Source organism: Equus quagga, chromosome 1 (genome assembly GCF_021613505.1).
Source record: "Equus quagga isolate Etosha38 chromosome 1, UCLA_HA_Equagga_1.0, whole genome shotgun sequence".
In the NCBI taxonomy this organism is placed as follows: Eukaryota; Metazoa; Chordata; class Mammalia; order Perissodactyla; family Equidae; genus Equus; species Equus quagga.
In genome coordinates this window covers 53,537,605-53,556,052 of record NC_060267.1, presented here as the reverse complement: position 1 = coordinate 53,556,052, position 18,448 = coordinate 53,537,605, and the positions used below count along the sequence as shown (strand labels likewise).

At 54.1% G+C, this 18,448-nt stretch overlaps 1 protein-coding gene across 1 annotated transcript in view; it reads left to right on the top strand.

The window, feature by feature from the left end:
* The first annotated feature begins 4,580 nt into the window (after positions 1 to 4,580).
* The window catches only part of CCND2 (cyclin D2), a 29,476-nt gene continuing 15,608 nt past the window's right edge, over positions 4,581 to 18,448 (top strand). Inside the window, exons 1-3 of the mRNA XM_046658931.1 lie at positions 4,581 to 5,062; positions 6,836 to 7,051; positions 9,596 to 9,755. Coding sequence (XP_046514887.1) covers positions 4,868 to 5,062; positions 6,836 to 7,051; positions 9,596 to 9,755 — 571 coding nt within the window. The 5' untranslated portion in view covers positions 4,581 to 4,867. The remainder of the gene's footprint in view (positions 5,063 to 6,835; positions 7,052 to 9,595; positions 9,756 to 18,448) is intronic.

The following is an 18,448-nucleotide window of genomic DNA, read 5'->3' as shown; positions in this document are numbered from 1 at the left end:
GGGAGGAGGGTCGCCGCTCGGGCTCCCGGGCAGACGAGCTCAGCCTCTCGCAGCCCGCGAGTCGGCGGGCTGCGCAACCGCCCGCGCCGAGCGCCCACCGCGAGGTCCGGACACAGCGCGCCGCCGCCGCCGCCCGGCCCCCTCCCCCGCCGCTTCCTCTCGCTCTCCCAGCCCCTTCCCCCACGTGTGGGTGACGTCAAAATTCCGCGAAAAAGCCGCGTGGTGGCTCCCCCAGCGGAGGCGCGATTCCGCCGCCCAGCGGCCCCCTCCCGGGGGCGCCTTGGGGAGGGCGAAGGACCGAGTCGGCCTGTTCCTTTTCCTCCGGGAGGCAGGGCCCCGCCGACGCAGCGAGCCAGACGCCCCCCACCCCAAATCTTATTGGAAAATTCACTTTCATAAAGCGAATGCATTTCCAGAGCTATTTTCGGCCGTGTGAGGCGTGCCCTGCAGCTGAATCAGACAGGAAGAGGGGGGAAGCGGGTCTTTTATTTTTTATTTTATTTCCAAGAGAGGGGAGTAAGATGCTAGGTGGGTGAAGAGACGGCAGACGCGCGCCTTCCGAACCCACGCCTATCGCGTCTGCTGCCTCCGGCACACAGCCCCGCTCCAAGCCCAGCGCCGGGAGGGCAGTGTGAATGCGCAGGCCGGCGACTCTGCCCCGCAGGGTCCCGAGCGCCCGGGGACGCACAGGCGGGGGTGCGAGGGTCCCGCAAGCGCAGCCACACCTGGAATCGCAGTGCCCCGGCGTCCTGGAGCCTCCCGGCGCCTCGTCCCCACCCACCCTCCCCTCTGTTGTCCAGTGGCCGACCTGTCCCTCTTTTCCTTTCGCACGTTTTTCTAATTTGCTTTTATTCCCTTCCTATGGCCTCCCAATTCCTTTCTATACCTCTTCTAGGTCCTTCCCGGTACTCCCTGAGCCCGGAGCCGGCATTGGGACACTTCCCATCTACTTCTAAGTAACCGTCGGGTTTTCGGCTTTGATTGTCTGACCATCCATCCCTCAGTGGAAAATTGGGCTCTAGTCTCTGGGAGAATTGGGCGGAGGGCGACGGCCCCCATTCCTGAGCCTGAACTCACAGCCCTGCCCCCACCCGGCCTGAGCGCCCGGACGCGGAGGCGGCGGGGCCCGAACTCGCGCGGCTCTGAAGCTTTGAGCCGTCGGCGGGATCACCTGGCTGGCCGGCGTCCGCCAGGTGAGCTTGGGAGTCCGTGTGCCTAGCGTTGCAGGTTCCTGCAGAAATGTGCCTATGAACACCCAACACCGGGCTGCACCTACACCTACAGGGTTTTGTACACTTTCCAACCGAAACTGCAAAACGCGAGGAGCAGGGGGTGGGGAGCCGGCAAGGAGGGAATGAAAGTCCCGGAAAACTTGCGTTCTCTCAAGTTTATCACTGATGCTACAAAGGACACAATATATATATTTTTTTCTTTGAGGAATGAAAAAGGGATATGGAAGAACCAACTTCTTTTTTTTTTTCCCCCCGCCACAGTGACCAGTTTTGACTTCCAAGCCAGAGCCTAGGCACTTGGGCTTCTCTAAACCTAACTCTACACTCAAAGAAAATGCGCACGTTTGCCCAGAAAGCAACGTGCCTTTTCCCGCGTGCTAGGCGGAGTGCTTCTGAACAGCAAAATTAAAGTTTTAACACACGGTCCGAGTGGCGACCAAAAGGGAAAACTCAGTTTCCAGTCCAAGCGTCCGGGAGACGTTCCTGCCAACCTCCGCACCCTGCCACGCCCCACCCCAGGGGCCGGAGACCGAAGCTCTCCCGGGAGACGGATTCGAGGCGAGGTTAAGGTTCGGAACAGCCCGTAATAGGAAGGGGAAGTGCATGGGGAACTTGAAGAGGCGAGCCTGCCACGCGGGAAGCGTCCGAACTCGCGGGTCTCGGAGAATGCAGCGGGCCGCGGGGAGAGGGGGCATCCGCCCGCGACCCTCGGCGCCCCTCCCCTTCGCAGCTGCCTCTCCCCCCTCCCCGCTCCTCGCCGGAATTTCTCTAGAAAGCCGGACGGGGGTCAGGGTAGGGGGGGGAAGGAAGGGGCGAGAGGGCCCTGGGCTTGAGGACACTTGAGGACTCGCCACCCAGGCTTTCTCCCCAGGGTGGGCGAGACCCCGAGGACGACCACCCGCCTCTCCCCCACCCGCCTTGAGGAGACCCAGGGCTCGGATGCTTTCCCCGCAGGGAGGTGGAGAAAAGACTGCGCTCGGCTAGTTATCAAGTGATGTCAAGAGGCTGGAAGCCCTCGCCGGCTTCTGTCCTTGCCTGTCGGGTTAGATTTATACTCTAAAATACCTCTCACCCTTACTGCCCCCCCCTCCCCAGCAGCTTTCTTTGATCCGCTCCAAGGTACCTGACGTGAAGTTTCAGTAATTCCTTTATGGGGTCTTAAAATGTAAGTTAATGTATTTATCCAGAGTGACTCAAAAAGCTTAAGTCGGGAAGTCCAAGTTGACTAAAACCAATAGGCGATTGTTATGGACCGACTCTATTCCGAGGAACACCGTGCACGGCCGAGTGTCATCCGCTGCGCAGGACTGTTTCATTTTGAGTTTGCAACTTGGGTTTTTCAGTGAGCTTTTTTCCTTCCCGAAAGCTAATGGCTTCCACAGCAATTAGACATTTTCCTCGCCCGCCCCCTTCCCTCCCCTTTCTTTACCTACTGTAGATTGGATACTAATTCCTGCGGCTATTGATAAGGTCGGAGGCGCCCGGGCCTCTCCCCAGCCCTCGCCCGCCCCAGTGCCCGCGCTCCCTCCGCCCTCCCTTGGCTTCCTTTTGATGTAGCGGGGAAGGCGTCCTACTAAAAGAAAAAAAAAAAAAAAAAAAAAAGTAATCTGCCCGGTAACAATCAGCGCGCAGTAGCAGGAGCCCCAGAGCTATTGGCTATGCAAATAGAGGGAGGGGAGACGGCGCCCCAAACTCTTACTCACCCTTTTAAAGCGATATGCCCCCCCTTTCCCCCCCACCCACCCACCCCTTCCGCCCCACCCTCGTTTAAAGGGGCTGGCCCCGGGGCCAGAGTTAATCGCTAGCGCCTCTGGTTTATTCACTCTCCGCCTTCTCTATTCCACCTCCCCCCTCCTTTCAGGGAACGGCGTGCACAGCTCACCCAGCCCCCCCGCCCCTTGCTCTGCACGCCCCGGTTCGGGCCCCCTTTCTCGGTGAAGGAGGCCACCCTCCTTCGGTCGCCCTCGGTGTGTCCAGAGAGCCCCGACCCACACCATGCTCGCTGCACGTGCCAGCTCGGCCAACACGCTGGGGGCGCTGGGCTCACTCGCCTACCTCCCAAAGGGAAATAACACTGGAAGGCAGGGTAGGGGGTGGCGGGAGGAAGGAGTTGAGGAAACGCCACCATATCCCCTGTAAGAGCAGCCTTGACCCGAGGATGCATTTGAGCCATGTCAGAGCCGCCTGCGCAGGCAGCGTCTCCACCGCAATCCCGCTCCAAGGGAGAAAGTCTGGGCTGGCGAGTGAGGCGTGAACCCAGAGGGGTCGGCGAGGATGCAGGCGAAGGACCAAGGGTGGAAGCCTTGGGCCTCCGAGGAAAGGAAGGGGTGGTGTTGCATGCGCAGGGGGAGACAGGGGGAGCCAAACCTAATCCCTCCCTCGCCCCCCTCCCCTCCCCTCCCCCCTCCCCCTCCCGGACTATTTCCTAGAAAGCTGTATCAGTGTGGCCACGCTCCGTGCTGACACCTCGGGCGGCTTGTCAGCAGATGCAGGGGCGAGGAAGCGGGTTTTTCCTGCGTGGCCTCTGGCCGCGGAGGAACCGCTGGGAGCCCTGCCCCCTGCCTGCAGCAGCCTGGCCGCGTCTCCCAATGGCGCCCGTAGCGCCCCCAAGAACAGGATGGCTTCTGCTCCAGGGTCACATTCTATCACGTCGGAGAAGCCGCCGCCTCCCTCCTAACACCCACCCCTTCCTCTTCTTCCTCTCCACATACATCTGCGGGGGGGGGGGGCGAACGGGGGGAACGCTGTGCTGGTCCCTTAAATCGGGCTTTTGAAAAAACTTGGAAAGGATGAGGAACATATGAATTTCAGGGACGTAACCTTTCTCTCTGGGGATGCGAAGTAGCTAATTTCTAAAAATCACCCTCCTTATTTTTCACTCAAGGAGTCTATTTCTAAATCGTCTGAGCCCACCCCGTCTTCAAGTAATCTACCCGTCATTCCTGGATCTTAAATACATGGGCAGGAGTGTTAGGACCAGGTTTGAAGAAGCCGAAGTTGGAGGGTCGTAATTTGGCCTGATACACCTACAGAATGTGAGAAATTAGAAGGAATAAGTAAGAATCGGTGTTTTTTTGGTGGGTTCCCCTAGCCGGGGCCCCTGGCATGCGGGGCTGGATAGAGGGAGAGGGCCTCGGAGAGCTGAGGAGACGGGTGGGGGGAGGCGGGGGACCGCGTTTGAAGTTAGGTCGGGCCAGCTGCTGTTCTCCTTAATAACAAGAGGGGAAAGGAGGGAGGGAGGGAGAGATTGAAAGGAGGAGGGGAGGGACGAGAGGGGAGGGAAGGGGAGGAGGAACCAGAGAGGGGAGCGAGGCGAGAGGGAGGAGAGCTAACTGCCCAGCCAGTTTGCGTCACTGCCTCGCAGAGCAGAGAAGAGCGAGCTGGGGAGAGCGAGACCAGTTTGAAGGGGAGGGCAGGCAGAGTCAGCAGCCCCCGAGGCGCTCTCTCCCACTGCCCATCCCTTTCCTCTCTTCTCCTCCTGCTTCTCTCTCTGCCCTTAACTCTTCCCCGAAAACTCCCTATTTAGCCAAAGGAAGGAGGTAAGGGGAACACTCTCCCCTCCCCCCTCCAAAAAAATAAAACAAAACTTTTCCAGTCCGGAGAAAGCAGGGGAACGAGTGGGCACCGGGCTGGCCATGGAGCTGCTGTGCTGCGAGGTGGACCCGGTCCGCAGGGCTGTGCCGGACGCCAACCTGCTCTACGACGACCGCGTTTTGCAGAATTTGCTCACCATCGAGGAGCGCTACCTTCCCCAGTGCTCCTACTTCAAATGCGTGCAGAAGGACATCCAGCCCTATATGCGCAGGATGGTGGCCACCTGGATGCTGGAGGTAGGTCCGCAGACAGACGCTCTGTCTGTCCCCACCCGGATTCTCGCCCCCTCCCACGCAGGGACCCTAAAACTGGAAGAGGGCAGCCTCCGCGCCCGCCGCCCCGCTCCTCTGCGCGAGGTTATCCCGCGCCCTTTGGCGAGACGCGTGGCTTAATTTCTGATCCTTGCAGGATGCAAGATTAACTGGGGGAGGGGGCGAGGAGGGAGGAGGAAAATCTGGGAGAAACAAGGCTGTCCTGGGGCGGGGGTGGGGGAGCATCCCGCGCGCGTGTGCCTGCATGTGGCTGCCTCTTCTTCCCACCCCCATCCCGACCTGTCTTTTGCGAAGCCGCGGCTGCTTTCGGTGCAGTGAAGAAGGGACTAGAAGCGTGAAATCGGGACCCAAGAGTAAAAAAGCAAGCCCCCCAAAAGGCCAGAGCAGATTCGTCCTAGCCTCAGGTCCCCGCATGTGGTCGCGACTCCGCGTTGGCACTTAAGGGGGGAGGGGGAGGGAGGAGGGAGGAGGAGAGAAATGGGGAATTCAGGAGCCCCGGAAGTCATATTGAAGAAACGTGTGTTTTAGGGGAACCCAAAAGAACCACTTCTTTACCCTTGCTCCAAATCTTTGCCGAGCAAGCCGTGTGCCCACGTATGCACAGCTCTGGACCTGCCGTGGTTTCGCCATGTTGCTTTGCAAACTCCGGTTGGAAAGACTGGAAAACGTCGCCCTCTCGCCCTCGCACCCCATTATCCTGGCCACCGCACTTCTAATAGTGCCCTCTCCCCCCACCCCCACCTCACAAAGGTTACTTACGGTTTGGCTTTCCAGTTTCCTCGGTGCGGCGATTTGGGTGGGGTAGGAAGGGGGGAGGAGGTGTGTGTAGGGGGGATATCGGGGCACCCCTAAAGGAGAGGTCAGCCTCCCCCGGCCTCTCTCCGGCGGCCCCCCGATCCTCGTCTTCCCCCAGCTCGTCACCACGTCCCCCAGTTTCTGCCCTTGTGGGCCGCCGCCGGACACTCCCGCCGCGGCGCTCACCCCTCCAAGTTCCCCCTCGGGATCCGAAGCCCCAGGGGTCCAGATACAGACCTTGCCGGCACCCGAAACCTCCGTTTCGGGAAGCCTGCATCCTCTTTGGGGTTTTCACGCCAAAAGGGCTTTTCTAGGGTATTTCCTCGATTTTTAATTATTTTTTGAAACCGTCTCCCCATGCTCAGACTCCAGCCGCCGAGGCTGCGGCGCCCTTCCTCCTCTGCGCCCTCCCCCTCTCTTCCCCACCTCTCCCCACCCACCCCCCCAATAGCGGCGCCTGGGCCGCAGGGACCCCTCGGGAGATTTTTTCCAATTGTCGGGAATGATAGAGCAGGGTCTGGGGATCCGGATGGGACCAAGAAGGGGACCCCCGGAGCTTCCAGAATATTTTTATTGATTTTTTGAAAAGATGACGAAATCCAAAAAAGAGAGTGAGTGAGTGAGACTGAGCGGAGAAGTGAGGAGCCAAAGGCAGCGTCGCGCTGGGCGGCCGCCGCGCGGTTCTTTGACTCCTGGTTTCGGGTCCTGAAGCCGCCTCTCTCTTCATTCAGGCTCCCGGGGAAGACCCGAGCACGGATGGGCTGTTTAGAGTCACCCCAATTTCCTCGTCTTTATTCTTATCACATAGTCTACTCCCCTCCCCCCCAAAATTAAATATTTTTTGTTGTTTCCATAGATTATGCTTTTTCTCTCTTTTTTTTCTCTTTTCCTTATACTATTCTCTCCCTCCCCCTCCCCCGCCCCCCCACTCTCCCATTGTAGGTCTGTGAGGAGCAGAAGTGTGAAGAGGAAGTCTTCCCTTTGGCCATGAATTACCTGGACCGCTTCTTGGCAGGGGTCCCGACTCCTAAGACCCATCTGCAGCTTCTGGGTGCTGTCTGCATGTTCCTAGCCTCCAAGCTCAAGGAGACCATTCCCCTGACGGCAGAAAAGTTGTGCATTTACACCGACAACTCCATCAAGCCTCAGGAGCTGCTGGTAATGACTGTCTCCTTTCTCCCTCCATTCCTGCTCTTCCCTCCCTCCTGGCCTAATGTGCTCTTACCCACTGCTCCCAAAACAGATTCTCAGGATGCAAAATTACCCCACACTGGAATTTTCACACTTAGGGGACATATCTCATTTAACATTAGACTGTGTGTGTCCCTACTGTGTGCTAGCCGCTGTGCCAAGCACTGAGGCTACATCCGGGACTGAGATCCCCACGGAGATTTGTGGTGTTGGGATTCATTTGCAGCTGTGTGCGTGCGTGTGCACGTGTGCCCGCGTGTGTGCGTGTGTGTAAGGGAGGCTTGGAACATAATGACAATATTTTAATTAAATTCCAATTTTTCGATCACTGAATTCTGAGAAAACAGTCTGACTTCTCACATGGTAAGAAGGTCATGGTGTGTCTCCTAAGTACCTGAGTTCAAAGGTGGCGTCTTCCGTATCTAGAACATCTCAAAAGAACCTGCACATAGTAGTTGTTCACTAAATATCAGCTCCTAGACTTCTGAGCAGAGTCAAAGTTTGGCCTTTTTTGGAGGGATCTGAGGCCTAGGTTCCTAGCTCCAGTGGGGCTGTGACCGCTATACAACCACGGGGGTCCTGTCTTGACTCTGGTTTTCTGCCAACAAACCTTTCCCCATCCCATCTAACTTTTTTTCCCTGCAGCTTCACACTTAAGATGTCCATGTTGCCACAGCCCTGGAATGGTAGAGCGGCTCCGAGGCCCACCTTCAGTGGTCTGCACACCTTTCTCTGCACTGTTTGAAAAAGGGGCCCCCCTCTTCCCGCCCCCCCGCCCCCTGCTTACTGGCAAGGCCTGCACAAGTCCACAGGGCTGAGCCTGGCTGCTAGAACTGAGCCCTTTGTGAGAGAGGCCTTCCTTTCTGGGGCTGTGCTGCCATCTAGTGGCAGACATGTGCAAGGATAGAATTGCCCAGAATGTAGAGAGGGGCATGAATGACTTCACCTTTGAAACGCTGCCAGATTTCAGCTGCTTCTGGTTTGGTCTGAGAGGCCCCGAAAGGTGCTTTCTTCTGGGAGATCTGCTTCCTTTAATAATGGGACAAGCGGAGTGGTTTATGCTCACATGCCCCCGTGAGGGAGGGCTGGAATTCTAAGCCATCTTTGAAGACCCTGGTTGTTCGGAGTCTGTCGGGTTTTTTACTCACCCTCTGTGAAAAGGCAAAACAGACTTTAAAGCTTGTAAAGAAAAAATCATTAGCATTGGGACTAGTTTATTTTTCTTTTGGTTCATTTATTTCAAGGTGATGGTGGACTGAGGTGTACTTCAGAACACCCCAGTTTCTCTGGGACCCCCCCAAGCTCATTTCTATTGCTCCAAATAAACGTGCCTTTTTCCATTACCTGTCTCTATCCCAGAGGGTGGGGTCTGGAGGAGTCATCCTATTTTACAGACGAGAAAGCTGAGGCCCTGGGAGGGGAGGGACCACCCCAGACCACACAGCTGGTTCGTGCTGCAGGAGGAGGCTGGGACTCTGGTTGCTGGCTCAGCAAACGAAAGAGAGTCAGGCATCTTGGGGTGCATGGGAGAGCGGGGTACATTGACAGGCGGGTCTCTGCCTCTCGTTCTTTTGATGATGGTTGATCGATAGACCTATTTCCCCTCTGATTGCACACATTTTTAAGGTTTTCTTTTTGGCTTGTTTTCCTGTGAACGCAACTCCCCAAAAATATCTCCATGAGGGAGAGAAACAGGTTTTTCACTAGGTGGGCTGTGGGGAGAGGCCCCCAGAGGACAGGGTTGTATTGTCGCAGCATTTGGACTGAGGGATTTCATGACCTGGGACAAGCACCTTCACCTTGCCCTGAATCACCTCCAGCTGCAAAGTGAGGTTACTAATGATGATCTCGATCCTTCAATCGTGATGACGGGCCTGTGCAACATCTAGGTGGAAGGGTGCTCTCTGGCTGAGTATCGTTTCCCCAAGATTACTGCATTATATGTCGAGGGGGACGTTTTAACAGTAGAGAGGAAAATGGCACTTTTTGGCACCAACTACAAGCAAGCTAATTGGTTGCCAAGGATTTGGGCCAAGGAACCTTATTTTGAGCTTCATCTGTGTGCATCATTTCTCCATGAGGATTAAAAAAACCTATTAATCCAGTGATAGGGACATAGACAATAAATTACTATCAAAGGGCCATAATGACCTTGGCAGTTTCTTATTGTGGGTTTAACCTTCTGGATGGGCGGGCAAAAAGCATTGCATGGAAGTCAGGGTTGGGTCGGGGTGGGAGAGCTGGAGAGGAAAAGAAATAGAAGAAAGCAGAATCTTGGCAATTGCCACCTGGGCACTCATTTTTTTCCATGGAGCCTGACATTTGAAGCATAAGAAGAGCTGTCAACAGCAACTTCAAAGCTTTAGGGGCACTTTGACAAATGGGTCCACCTTACGATCTAGCAGCGTCCTAATGAGCATCGTTAAAACTGGTCTGTATCCCAACCCCCAGGCCCTGACACCAGGGCAGCCGTCGGGTTTTATACTGTTCTCTTCGTCCCTTCCTTACCAGGAGTGGGAGCTGGTGGTGCTGGGGAAGTTGAAGTGGAACCTGGCAGCCGTCACCCCTCACGACTTCATCGAGCACATCCTCCGCAAGCTGCCCCAGCCGAATGACAAGTTGCCTTTGATCCGCAAGCACGCACAGACCTTCATTGCTCTGTGTGCCACTGGTAGGAGCCGCCTGGAGCTGGGGGAGGCTGGAGCGCCCTTTGGGGAGTGTTCAAGGGGAGGCTGAGCGGGGTGCTAACTTCCTTGGGTTTGAGGGTTTAGGGAAGGGGGTGGTCCCACTAATGTAGAGTCCAAGGTTTTATTCTTGGGCTGTTTTCTCTTTACTTTATCCGGGCTGGTATATCCTCTTTCTCTGCTGAACTCATAAATGGTTTACGAGGACAGGTGTGGTAAGGGAAAAAAAATTGTACCTGTTAAAATATTCTTTATGATGTCTAAAGTACTCTTTGAAAATTATATATACTGCTCTCTGGTTGTGTTTGAATCTTTAATCTTTTGAGGAAAAGGATGGCTTGGAGATAAGCCCAAGAGGAAATTTGGGGGGGGTGGGAGCAAATATAGGTTAAAGGCACACCGTCGAGATAAATGTGCTGCCTGCCCTGATAAGTGGTAAGGGAGGCCGAAGGAATTCTTTTTACTGTGGGGCATTTATAGCCTTCTAGCTGTTCCTTCCGCAGGCCGGGGGAGTGAACCTGGCTGGCTGGCAGCAAGGACTAGCTTTCTAAGCCCTGGGTTCTGACGCCTTCCCTTCACATGGGGAGTTTAGACTTGGGTTGTAGCCTTTAACGTACATAGCAGTCTCAAGTGGCTTTTTCATGTTAAAAGCTTTCCACCTGTCATGTTGATCCCACAATTGATACATAGTTTTTATTGGCCCGGTTTGCTTTGCATTTTCCTAATAAACTAAAGACAGTGGTTGATGCTGTCTCGTTAAATTGAACTTGGACAGTTTCTACTGTTGTTTTCTTGGTAGTGGCTGTGGTAGAGACCCTGGAACCTTAATCGTTCAGGGGAGAGAGGTCAGGAGTTCGTATTTTAACAATCAGAATTAAGTAACGAACCCACCCTCTGGGCAGACCTTTTGCCCCCCGGGGGGCGTGGGGAGGAGTTCAGCTCAAGTTTGCCAGGAGTGCTTGAGTTGCGTAGGTGGGCTCAGGGGTTAACTGTTTTCAGTACCTTGTTACATGTTATTCAGGAGTATGTACAGATGATCATATAATATGCAATACTGTATATGCTCTGTGTTCACAGTCAAAAGGTCAGGCTTTCCTCCTTATCACTGGGTGACCTTGGACAGGCTGCTTAACCTCTCTGAACCTCAGCTGCTTTATCTGCAAAACATGCCTGTTGATACATGATCCTACAGCCTTTTGAGGGTGATTGGCAAATGAAAATTAGAAAGAGTTGATGTGCCAGGAAGTACTTTGTAGACTAAGGACTGTGCAGGACGACGTGCCTGGGTACTGACTGTGAAAATGCTGCCATTTCCGATGTTAACTGTTCCAACTAAGATGGATATGATGACCTTTCCAGCTGCCCTCATCCGATTCCGGCAGGACCTCTCACTTTGCCTTCGCTGGCTCGAATGTCGGATTCCAAGCCACCTAAGGTTGATTCCAGGGCACAGGTTTCCTCTCGCTGTTTTCTTTAGTCCCGCCCTTCCAGATCCAGCCAGGACTTCACGGCTTGCGTCTGTGCCCTATGCCCCTTTGTGGGAGAGTTAGCTGCCTGTCCTGCAGCCCTGGGACCATTCTTCAGAGCCTGCATAGATCCTTGCTTGCTGCCTTTTAGACAGTAGCCATTCTTCTGCTTCCTCCCTTCTTCTGCTGTCTGGCCTGGGCCTTAGAGGTCAGTCCCTCATTGACTCGTCATTTTATCTCCCAGGCCCGGCTGTCCCTTTCCTCCCTGTTGTCATGATTCACTCTGGGGGAGGGGTCAACCAGTCTTTTTTCTCTGGCCCTAGGACAGCTGACCCCCTGACCTGCAGCTCCGCCATTGCCCAGCTGTTGATGGCCAGAGTTCTGCTTCGACCTTGTCTCTTGACTGACAGATCTTTTGGGGTCTGTCTGCCCGTTCCTCCTCTCCGATCTCTGAGCGGGGTAGAGATGGTGGGTGAACATACCCAGGCACAGGCAGGTCCCCAGATTCGGTAAAGGTCCATTTTCTAAAATTGAGAATCCCATCCCCCACTCCTGGCCTCCTTGCCTAGATCCTTGGGGTGGCAGCCAACTTTGGGGCCAGAATAGGGAGCCTGGGATTCGAGGACTGACGACAGAGGTCTGAGGGGAGGCAGAGGAAGTCGCGGATACTGCCTTTGGGAGCCTTGAACTAGCTTTGGGCAGGGGGTGGAGAAAGATGGGAGGAAGAGCATCTCCAACCAAAGGAAAACCACGCACCAAGTGCTGAGCTCAGCCGGGGACCAGTCAGAGCAGAGCAAGGCTCTCAGAAGCTTCCTCGGTCTAGAAAGGACGGGCCTGTCTTGCAAGGCATTTCTTTCCTGATCTGCCCTTGAGTTTGGGTGGGTGACTGAGTCGCATAGCATCCCCACTGTGTGGCGGTTATGGCAGTCAGCCTGACAGCGTGAAGGCCAAGGGCTGTTTTTCTTGGAGGAAATGCCTTCCAGTTAGATGAGATTCCACACTCTGGGGCCAGAGTGTGACGCATGGGTGAGGGCTGTCTGGCAGGTAGCAGGGACAAGGTAACTGGAGGACCAGAGGTAGGTGATCCGGAGACACTCCAGCCTGTTCCTTAAAGCCTCATGCCTCTCTCCTTTCCCCCCAATTCTGGATATTCTGTCCTGGAGCTGAAGAAGCACCTGCAGCTGGGGTCTTGGAGGCCCACGGTGGGTCCAGAGGAGATAGTAGCCAGCCCTCAGGCTGTGTGGCTAGTTTATGGGGAAAGCTGGTTGTGAAAGAGCTGGCAGTCGTTCTGCGTCTGCATGGAGAGCGTATGTGTGTGTGAAAGGGGAAGAGAGTGCAGGAGAGCACAGAGGGGCTGCAGGAAGGGGAGTGGAGCGTCAGTCTTCCCGTAAGGGGCCCGAGGGTGAGATGGTGTTGAGACGCAGAGGTGCCCTCCTTCCCTTCCCGGCTCAGTCCAAAATGGCTTCTGGGAGCGAGACTGCCTCCATCTGCCTGGCGTCCTTCTCCGGGCCGGTCCTGGTCACTGGAGGCCTTTGGGTGAAGGGGAGACCTTTATAACTGCCAGCTCCTGGTACACCCTTTCCTAGAGGTTTTGATGCCCAGGAAGCAGAACTGAGTCTTAGCGTCCCCTGGTTGTAGCCCTGATGGTGGAGCCTCCAGGTCTCTGATGAGGGAAGAAGACCATTGGAGATGACTCAGGATCGCGCTCTGGCCTTGGGAGATTCTTGACGCATGATATCATGCTCAACAGATGATTCCAGTTAGTCTAGAAGAGCCGGTGGCATTGAGTTTGAACTCGGTGCGGGGGTGGGGGAGGAGGTGCTCATCCTCCCTACCCAGGGCACCCCACATCTCCCTCTGTTTGCCCAGGAGCCCCACCTCAAGATGCCATGCTTAGCTCTTGTGCCACGCGCATGAGGACCAGGCTCACCACCCCGGGGCCTGGGTCCCAGTGCTGATGACAACCCACGTGCTCTCTGAGTCCTCCTGGCTTTGCCTTAAGATGTTTCCTGACTTTTCATCCCCAGGCTATAGCAAGACAGTGGTGGCCCAGAGAGGGTGGATGACTTGGTCCTTGATCCAGAAAGGGAGGTTGGCCTTGGTGGTTGTCAGGAAGGAAGAATTGAAACTGCCTTTCCATCTGTGAGCCCCTGAGCTGCCTCAACAGCTGAGAGGTCATGGGGCTGAGGGGAAGTGGTATGTTGAACCGGGAGTCTCAGTTCTTCTGTGAGTGCGCCCCGTGGGGACAGGCAGTGAGAGGAGGGCTGTCTCACTTCCTGTCTAGCTATAGATGAATGAGGAGCAGGCTGTTTCCATTCTCCAGCCGTCTCCCTCCCCTCCCCTTCCCCCTCGGCCTTTGGAGTGAAGTTGGCATCAGCTTGTTGTGGCAGTCCTGCCCCACAAGGACAGGGCGTGCTGGACCTATTCTGGGGGTGGCAGATGACATGTGTGCTGCTCACGTCATTTGCTGGCCAATGAGTGCCCAGGGTTCTGGCCTTTTAAACTTCCACCTGACTGCAGGTTGGTGGGAGGAGAGGGGAAATGCCTGGCTGGGGCTTCCCTGGGTCTCTTCAGCCTCAGAACAAGTGCCTCTCGCCCCCTAGTGGTGAGCAGAAGCACAGCAGCCGCTCTTGCACTCAAGGCCCGGCCGCTGCAGCCAAAACAAGCAGGGCTGAGCTGCCTGCCCCACCCGGTAATCCATGGTTTTTCAACCCATTTAGATCAGAACTCTTTCTTCAGAGAAATCTTACCAAGGTGCCAAGTTGGGAGCACTTCTCACTGCCCTTTCCCAAATTAAGGGGTCCAGCGGGGCCCCGAGGAGCTCCTCTGGCATCCTGGGAGGTTAGCAGCTTGTACATGCTGGGGGCCATGGCTGGGACCGGGACCGTCTCTGACTCCTGAGCCAGGGCTCTTTCTTGCACTTCTGATTGGAAAGGCGACCTTGTCTTCCTTGGTGGGGTGTGGGAGGTGACCTGGAGGAGCTAGTCACCTTCTGGTAAGTTATACAGAACATTGGATCCAGAGTCCAAAAGCCTCGATCTTAACTCCAGGCCCAGCATTAGACACTAGACAAGTTACTTAACCTCTCAAGAGTTCATTGATTCACCTGTCAAAGAAAGGGTTTTGAAATAGATGAATTTGAAGTTGTTTGGATTAATACCTTGTCATCACTACCCCATGGATGGGCCCACAGCATTTGAGCTGCCCGTGCTTGTCTGCAGAGCTGGGATCACCGTAGCATCTGCCCCTTGTCTCCACATCCTCACCAGGAGGAGGAGGAGGCCATAGAGAGGCTTCCAGCATGTGGGCGTTGTCCTTGCCTTTGGGTGAGAGACAGCTGATGACTGTGGGGTGCACTGGGAAGACGGGTGCCAGCTTCTGTCTTTCCTTCATTGCATGTTTGTGAGCTCTTTCATTCTCCTGTGGCCCCTGGCTTCTCCTGCTCCTGACAAACCAGCAGAAGGCTTTGGGGACTTGATGAGGTCGTTTCTGGGACACCTACATGACTGATAGTGCAGAATTCTCCAGGCATCAGAGCCCTCATTCTTCCTGGCCTTGGTGTGCTTGGCCTGCTCTCAGCATCTGCCTGCAGTCTGTGGATGCTGGGCACCTTTCTCCTCGCCCCTGCAGATGCTGAACAGAATCTCCCACAGTCAGAATTGCCCATCCCCATCCCACAGGAAGTTCCAGTGGTGAGAACGGGTGGTGATGACGATGACGGTGGTGGCGGCGGCTGACATTTATTGCTTAGCATGAGCCAGGCACTGTACTTTTACATGGATTATTTTAGTCATCCTCACAACAACCCTATGAGGTGGGTATCATTATCCTTATTTGCAGGTGAGAAAATGGAAGCTCAGAGAGCTCAGGTAACTTGCCCATCTTCACACAGCTGGTAGAGGGACATCAGCCTGTGTCCTCCACATTCGGATTCTTGGAGCTTCTTAACTCTGCTGTCTAAATCCTTCCTGTCTCCTTGGAGAGTCCTCCTCGGTCTCCAATGCTCCTGTCCACTTGAGCACCTCCTTTCTTTGAGAGGTTTCTTTGGAAGTTATCCATGTCGTATGTACCTAGCCATTTAGAATGCACTGTGCTGTATTACTGTGTTTGTGTATCTTGGGGGGAGTCATCCATGCTGCCCAGAACAGGGAGGAACATGTTGTGAGAACTGGGTCAGAACGGGTCACTGGTCAGTTAACTGCCTGTCACTTTGCTGCAGGAGAAGGAGGGGGTCTCAGGAAGTCACAAATGTCTCATCCTTCCAGGTGGGCAACTGAGGGTGGAGATAGATCCCCACCCCAGGGTGTGCCTTCTGCACCAAGATATGGCTTGTTGGCCTTTTTGACCAAGAGATGTAGAGATTTAAGAGGTTTTTACTTGGTTTTTATTTGCTAAAATAAAATATTACAAGAAAATTTTACAAACGTTCATATTTCCCCCCCAACGGTAGGAAATTTTACAAACATTTCCTTTGTATCCTCTCAGTTCATCCGTACTCATGTGTGTTTGTATTCATATATTTCTGGAAGATCATAACCTTGATCATAGCACATGTGCATGAAGTTTTGATTCTTCTGCCGCCTCCTCTCAAGTGGATATCGTGAGTGTTTCTCAGTATGGTTACACAGCCAAAGTTTAAGGTTTCCAGGAATGGCTGAATGGGTTGGGTGGAAATTTCCACGGGTGACTGTAGAAGTTGACTAAATAGAACTAGTACAAGGACACGACCCTTCAGATGTTTCGTTCTGGTGTTTTTGTCTCTGCTGTTTCCCCTACCCACAGGGAGGGGGTGTCCCTGCGAGTGGGCCTGGGGCAGCCCCTGATGCCATGCAGAACTAGCACTGCTCTGGGGGGGTAGATGCCTTGTGACTTTGCTGGCGGGGGGAAGCCGTGCTGTGTTCTGTTGTGCTGTGTTCTGTTGTCTCGTTCTTGTTCTTTTCCTTGGGATTCATTCTTAATCCAGATCCTTGAGTAAAAGCAAATTAGACCTGGAAGGCATCTGGGAGATTAGCTACTCTGCTGTCTTCTGACTTTTTGACTTCAACCATGAAGGAAGAAATACATTTTATAACACAGACTCACGATACACGTCAAACTGATACAAAAGTTTCTCGAAACAGTATTTACCCTTACTACATGCATTACTTACTGATACTTTCTATCCTATTCTGTTCAGTTAAACAACAAATATGGTGGTCATGACCCACAAATGAACTTCATGACCCATTAATGAGTTGCAGCTGGAAGTTTGAAAAACACTGATCTAACTTGACCCCTTATTAGATAAATGGGATTCTGGGGCTCGGAGGGAGGAAGTGACTTGCCCACGGTCCCACAGTGTGGACCCGGCTTTAGTGCTAATGTTGTCTCCTGTCTGACTAACCCAGAGGTGCTGGGCAGTTGCTCAGGGAGCTAGAGAAGACACTGGTTTGCTGCTGTATGGGCGGCAGAGGAATGGCACAGTGGCTGGCCCAGCTTCCAGCAGCTCTTTCTCTTGCCCCCGGAGCACTCTGCCTGGTCTGTGCCACTCTGAGCTGCCGAGAGGCAGCCATGTTCATGCACACCGTGCTCCCCAATTCTGGGGGCAGGGGACAGTGTCTCCAGGGGAACTCCCCACAGCAGTTTCCTAGCAAAGCAAGAAGGGAGGTAGAGTCCTTCTGGGCAACTCTAGCACCTGCTGTACCCCAGGACTGCCCATATAAACTCTCTGGCTTCCAGAAGTTAATTAATTTGCTAAAAATAGGAGTTGGTTTTGCATGCAGCAGAACAACAAAGATAGGCATGTGTGAGGTGTGCTTCCTGGTCCAAGGCCTTGGGCAGAGATGCCCTTCCCTGCCAGATGCTCCCAACCAGTGCCTCTGGGCCCAGGGCCATGGGCTGGCTGCCTCATCTGCATTATGAGTGTCACAGGGGAAAGCTAACGAGGTTATTGGGCAGAGAAACAGTCTCCTGTGACCCCATGTGGAAGAGACCTCCAGTAGAGCAGGAGGCAGAGAGGCTGGCTTTGTCACCAGCCAAGGGGATAGATAAGGCACTGGAGGAGTCAGTGGAGAGCAGGTTCTGGGTGGAACGCCACAATATATGTCCCTCAAGAGGTAGAAATGTGAGTGGGCTGAGGGAAGGAAGCCCAGGAGAAAGCTGGCCAGACGGCCAGGCCCGCTCTGTTCGTGGGTCTTGGCGGAGGCGGGAGGGAGGGCGTGTGCATGGTCTGGGGTCCCGCAGTGTTTCTAAGACCACCACCAACTTGATGCTGGATGGTGACATCACTAATATGGGTGCTTGCATGGGTGTATTGTTACAAGAGGAAGAAGGAGAAATATTAAGTTGACTGTTTTTCTAGATTCAACCTAATATTTATGCTGTAATGTGGAACATGACCCATGTCTTCCCTCTGAACCCTCCCTTCTGACCCCCTCCCACTCTACGTACAGCAAACTCAATGGAGTATGCTAAAACTAGAGAGAGCGTGCTGTGGAAGATGGGCTCCCCTCCAAGACCGTTAATAGGATGAGTGATGAAACGACAGCCTCTTTAACATACAGCACAGGGCAGGGGAGAGGGCAGTTCAGACCCTCAGAAGTCTCAGGTTTCTCACCCACAACGTGAGGGTAATAATTGTGTGTACCTTACATGGTTGACGTGCAGCTGAAACGGGACATAACGTGTAAGGTACTGTGTGTTGGTTGGTGGTAGCTGTCAGCGGCACTAACAGGAGTAAGGTGTAGGTTTCCTTCTCTTGTGTTGATGGATGGAGCAGTGGCTGATCTTGGTCACCAGCCCCTTTTGGGGAGCGCTCAGAGGAAATTGAGGGTTTGGTCTCCCAAGCTGAGCTCTCTAGTGCTAGGAGCATCCTCTTGGAGAAACGGAAGTGGAGGGGGTTTGAGCCCCTCAAATTTCTTCTCATTGTGCACTTCTCTCTAGCAAACCACTCTTTTTTTTCCCAGCAAGAAAATGGAATTTTTAGGTCCGAGAGTCATAAAATCTAAACCAGCTTATCCATCTGGTTATGGTGCAATGGTTAATCTTGGGTGCGTGATTAAATTCCCCTTCTCTCTCCTAATGTCCTGAGGTCCTTGGCATTGGGCTAGAAGTTGGGAATTGTGTGAAGCTCGGCTCCCACCATCTCGTTCCCTCTGTTGCTGCTTCTCTCACTTCATTTCGTTTTTTAAATAAAATCGTCTTGTTTGGGGCTACATTAGTCCTTGATTCCTGTC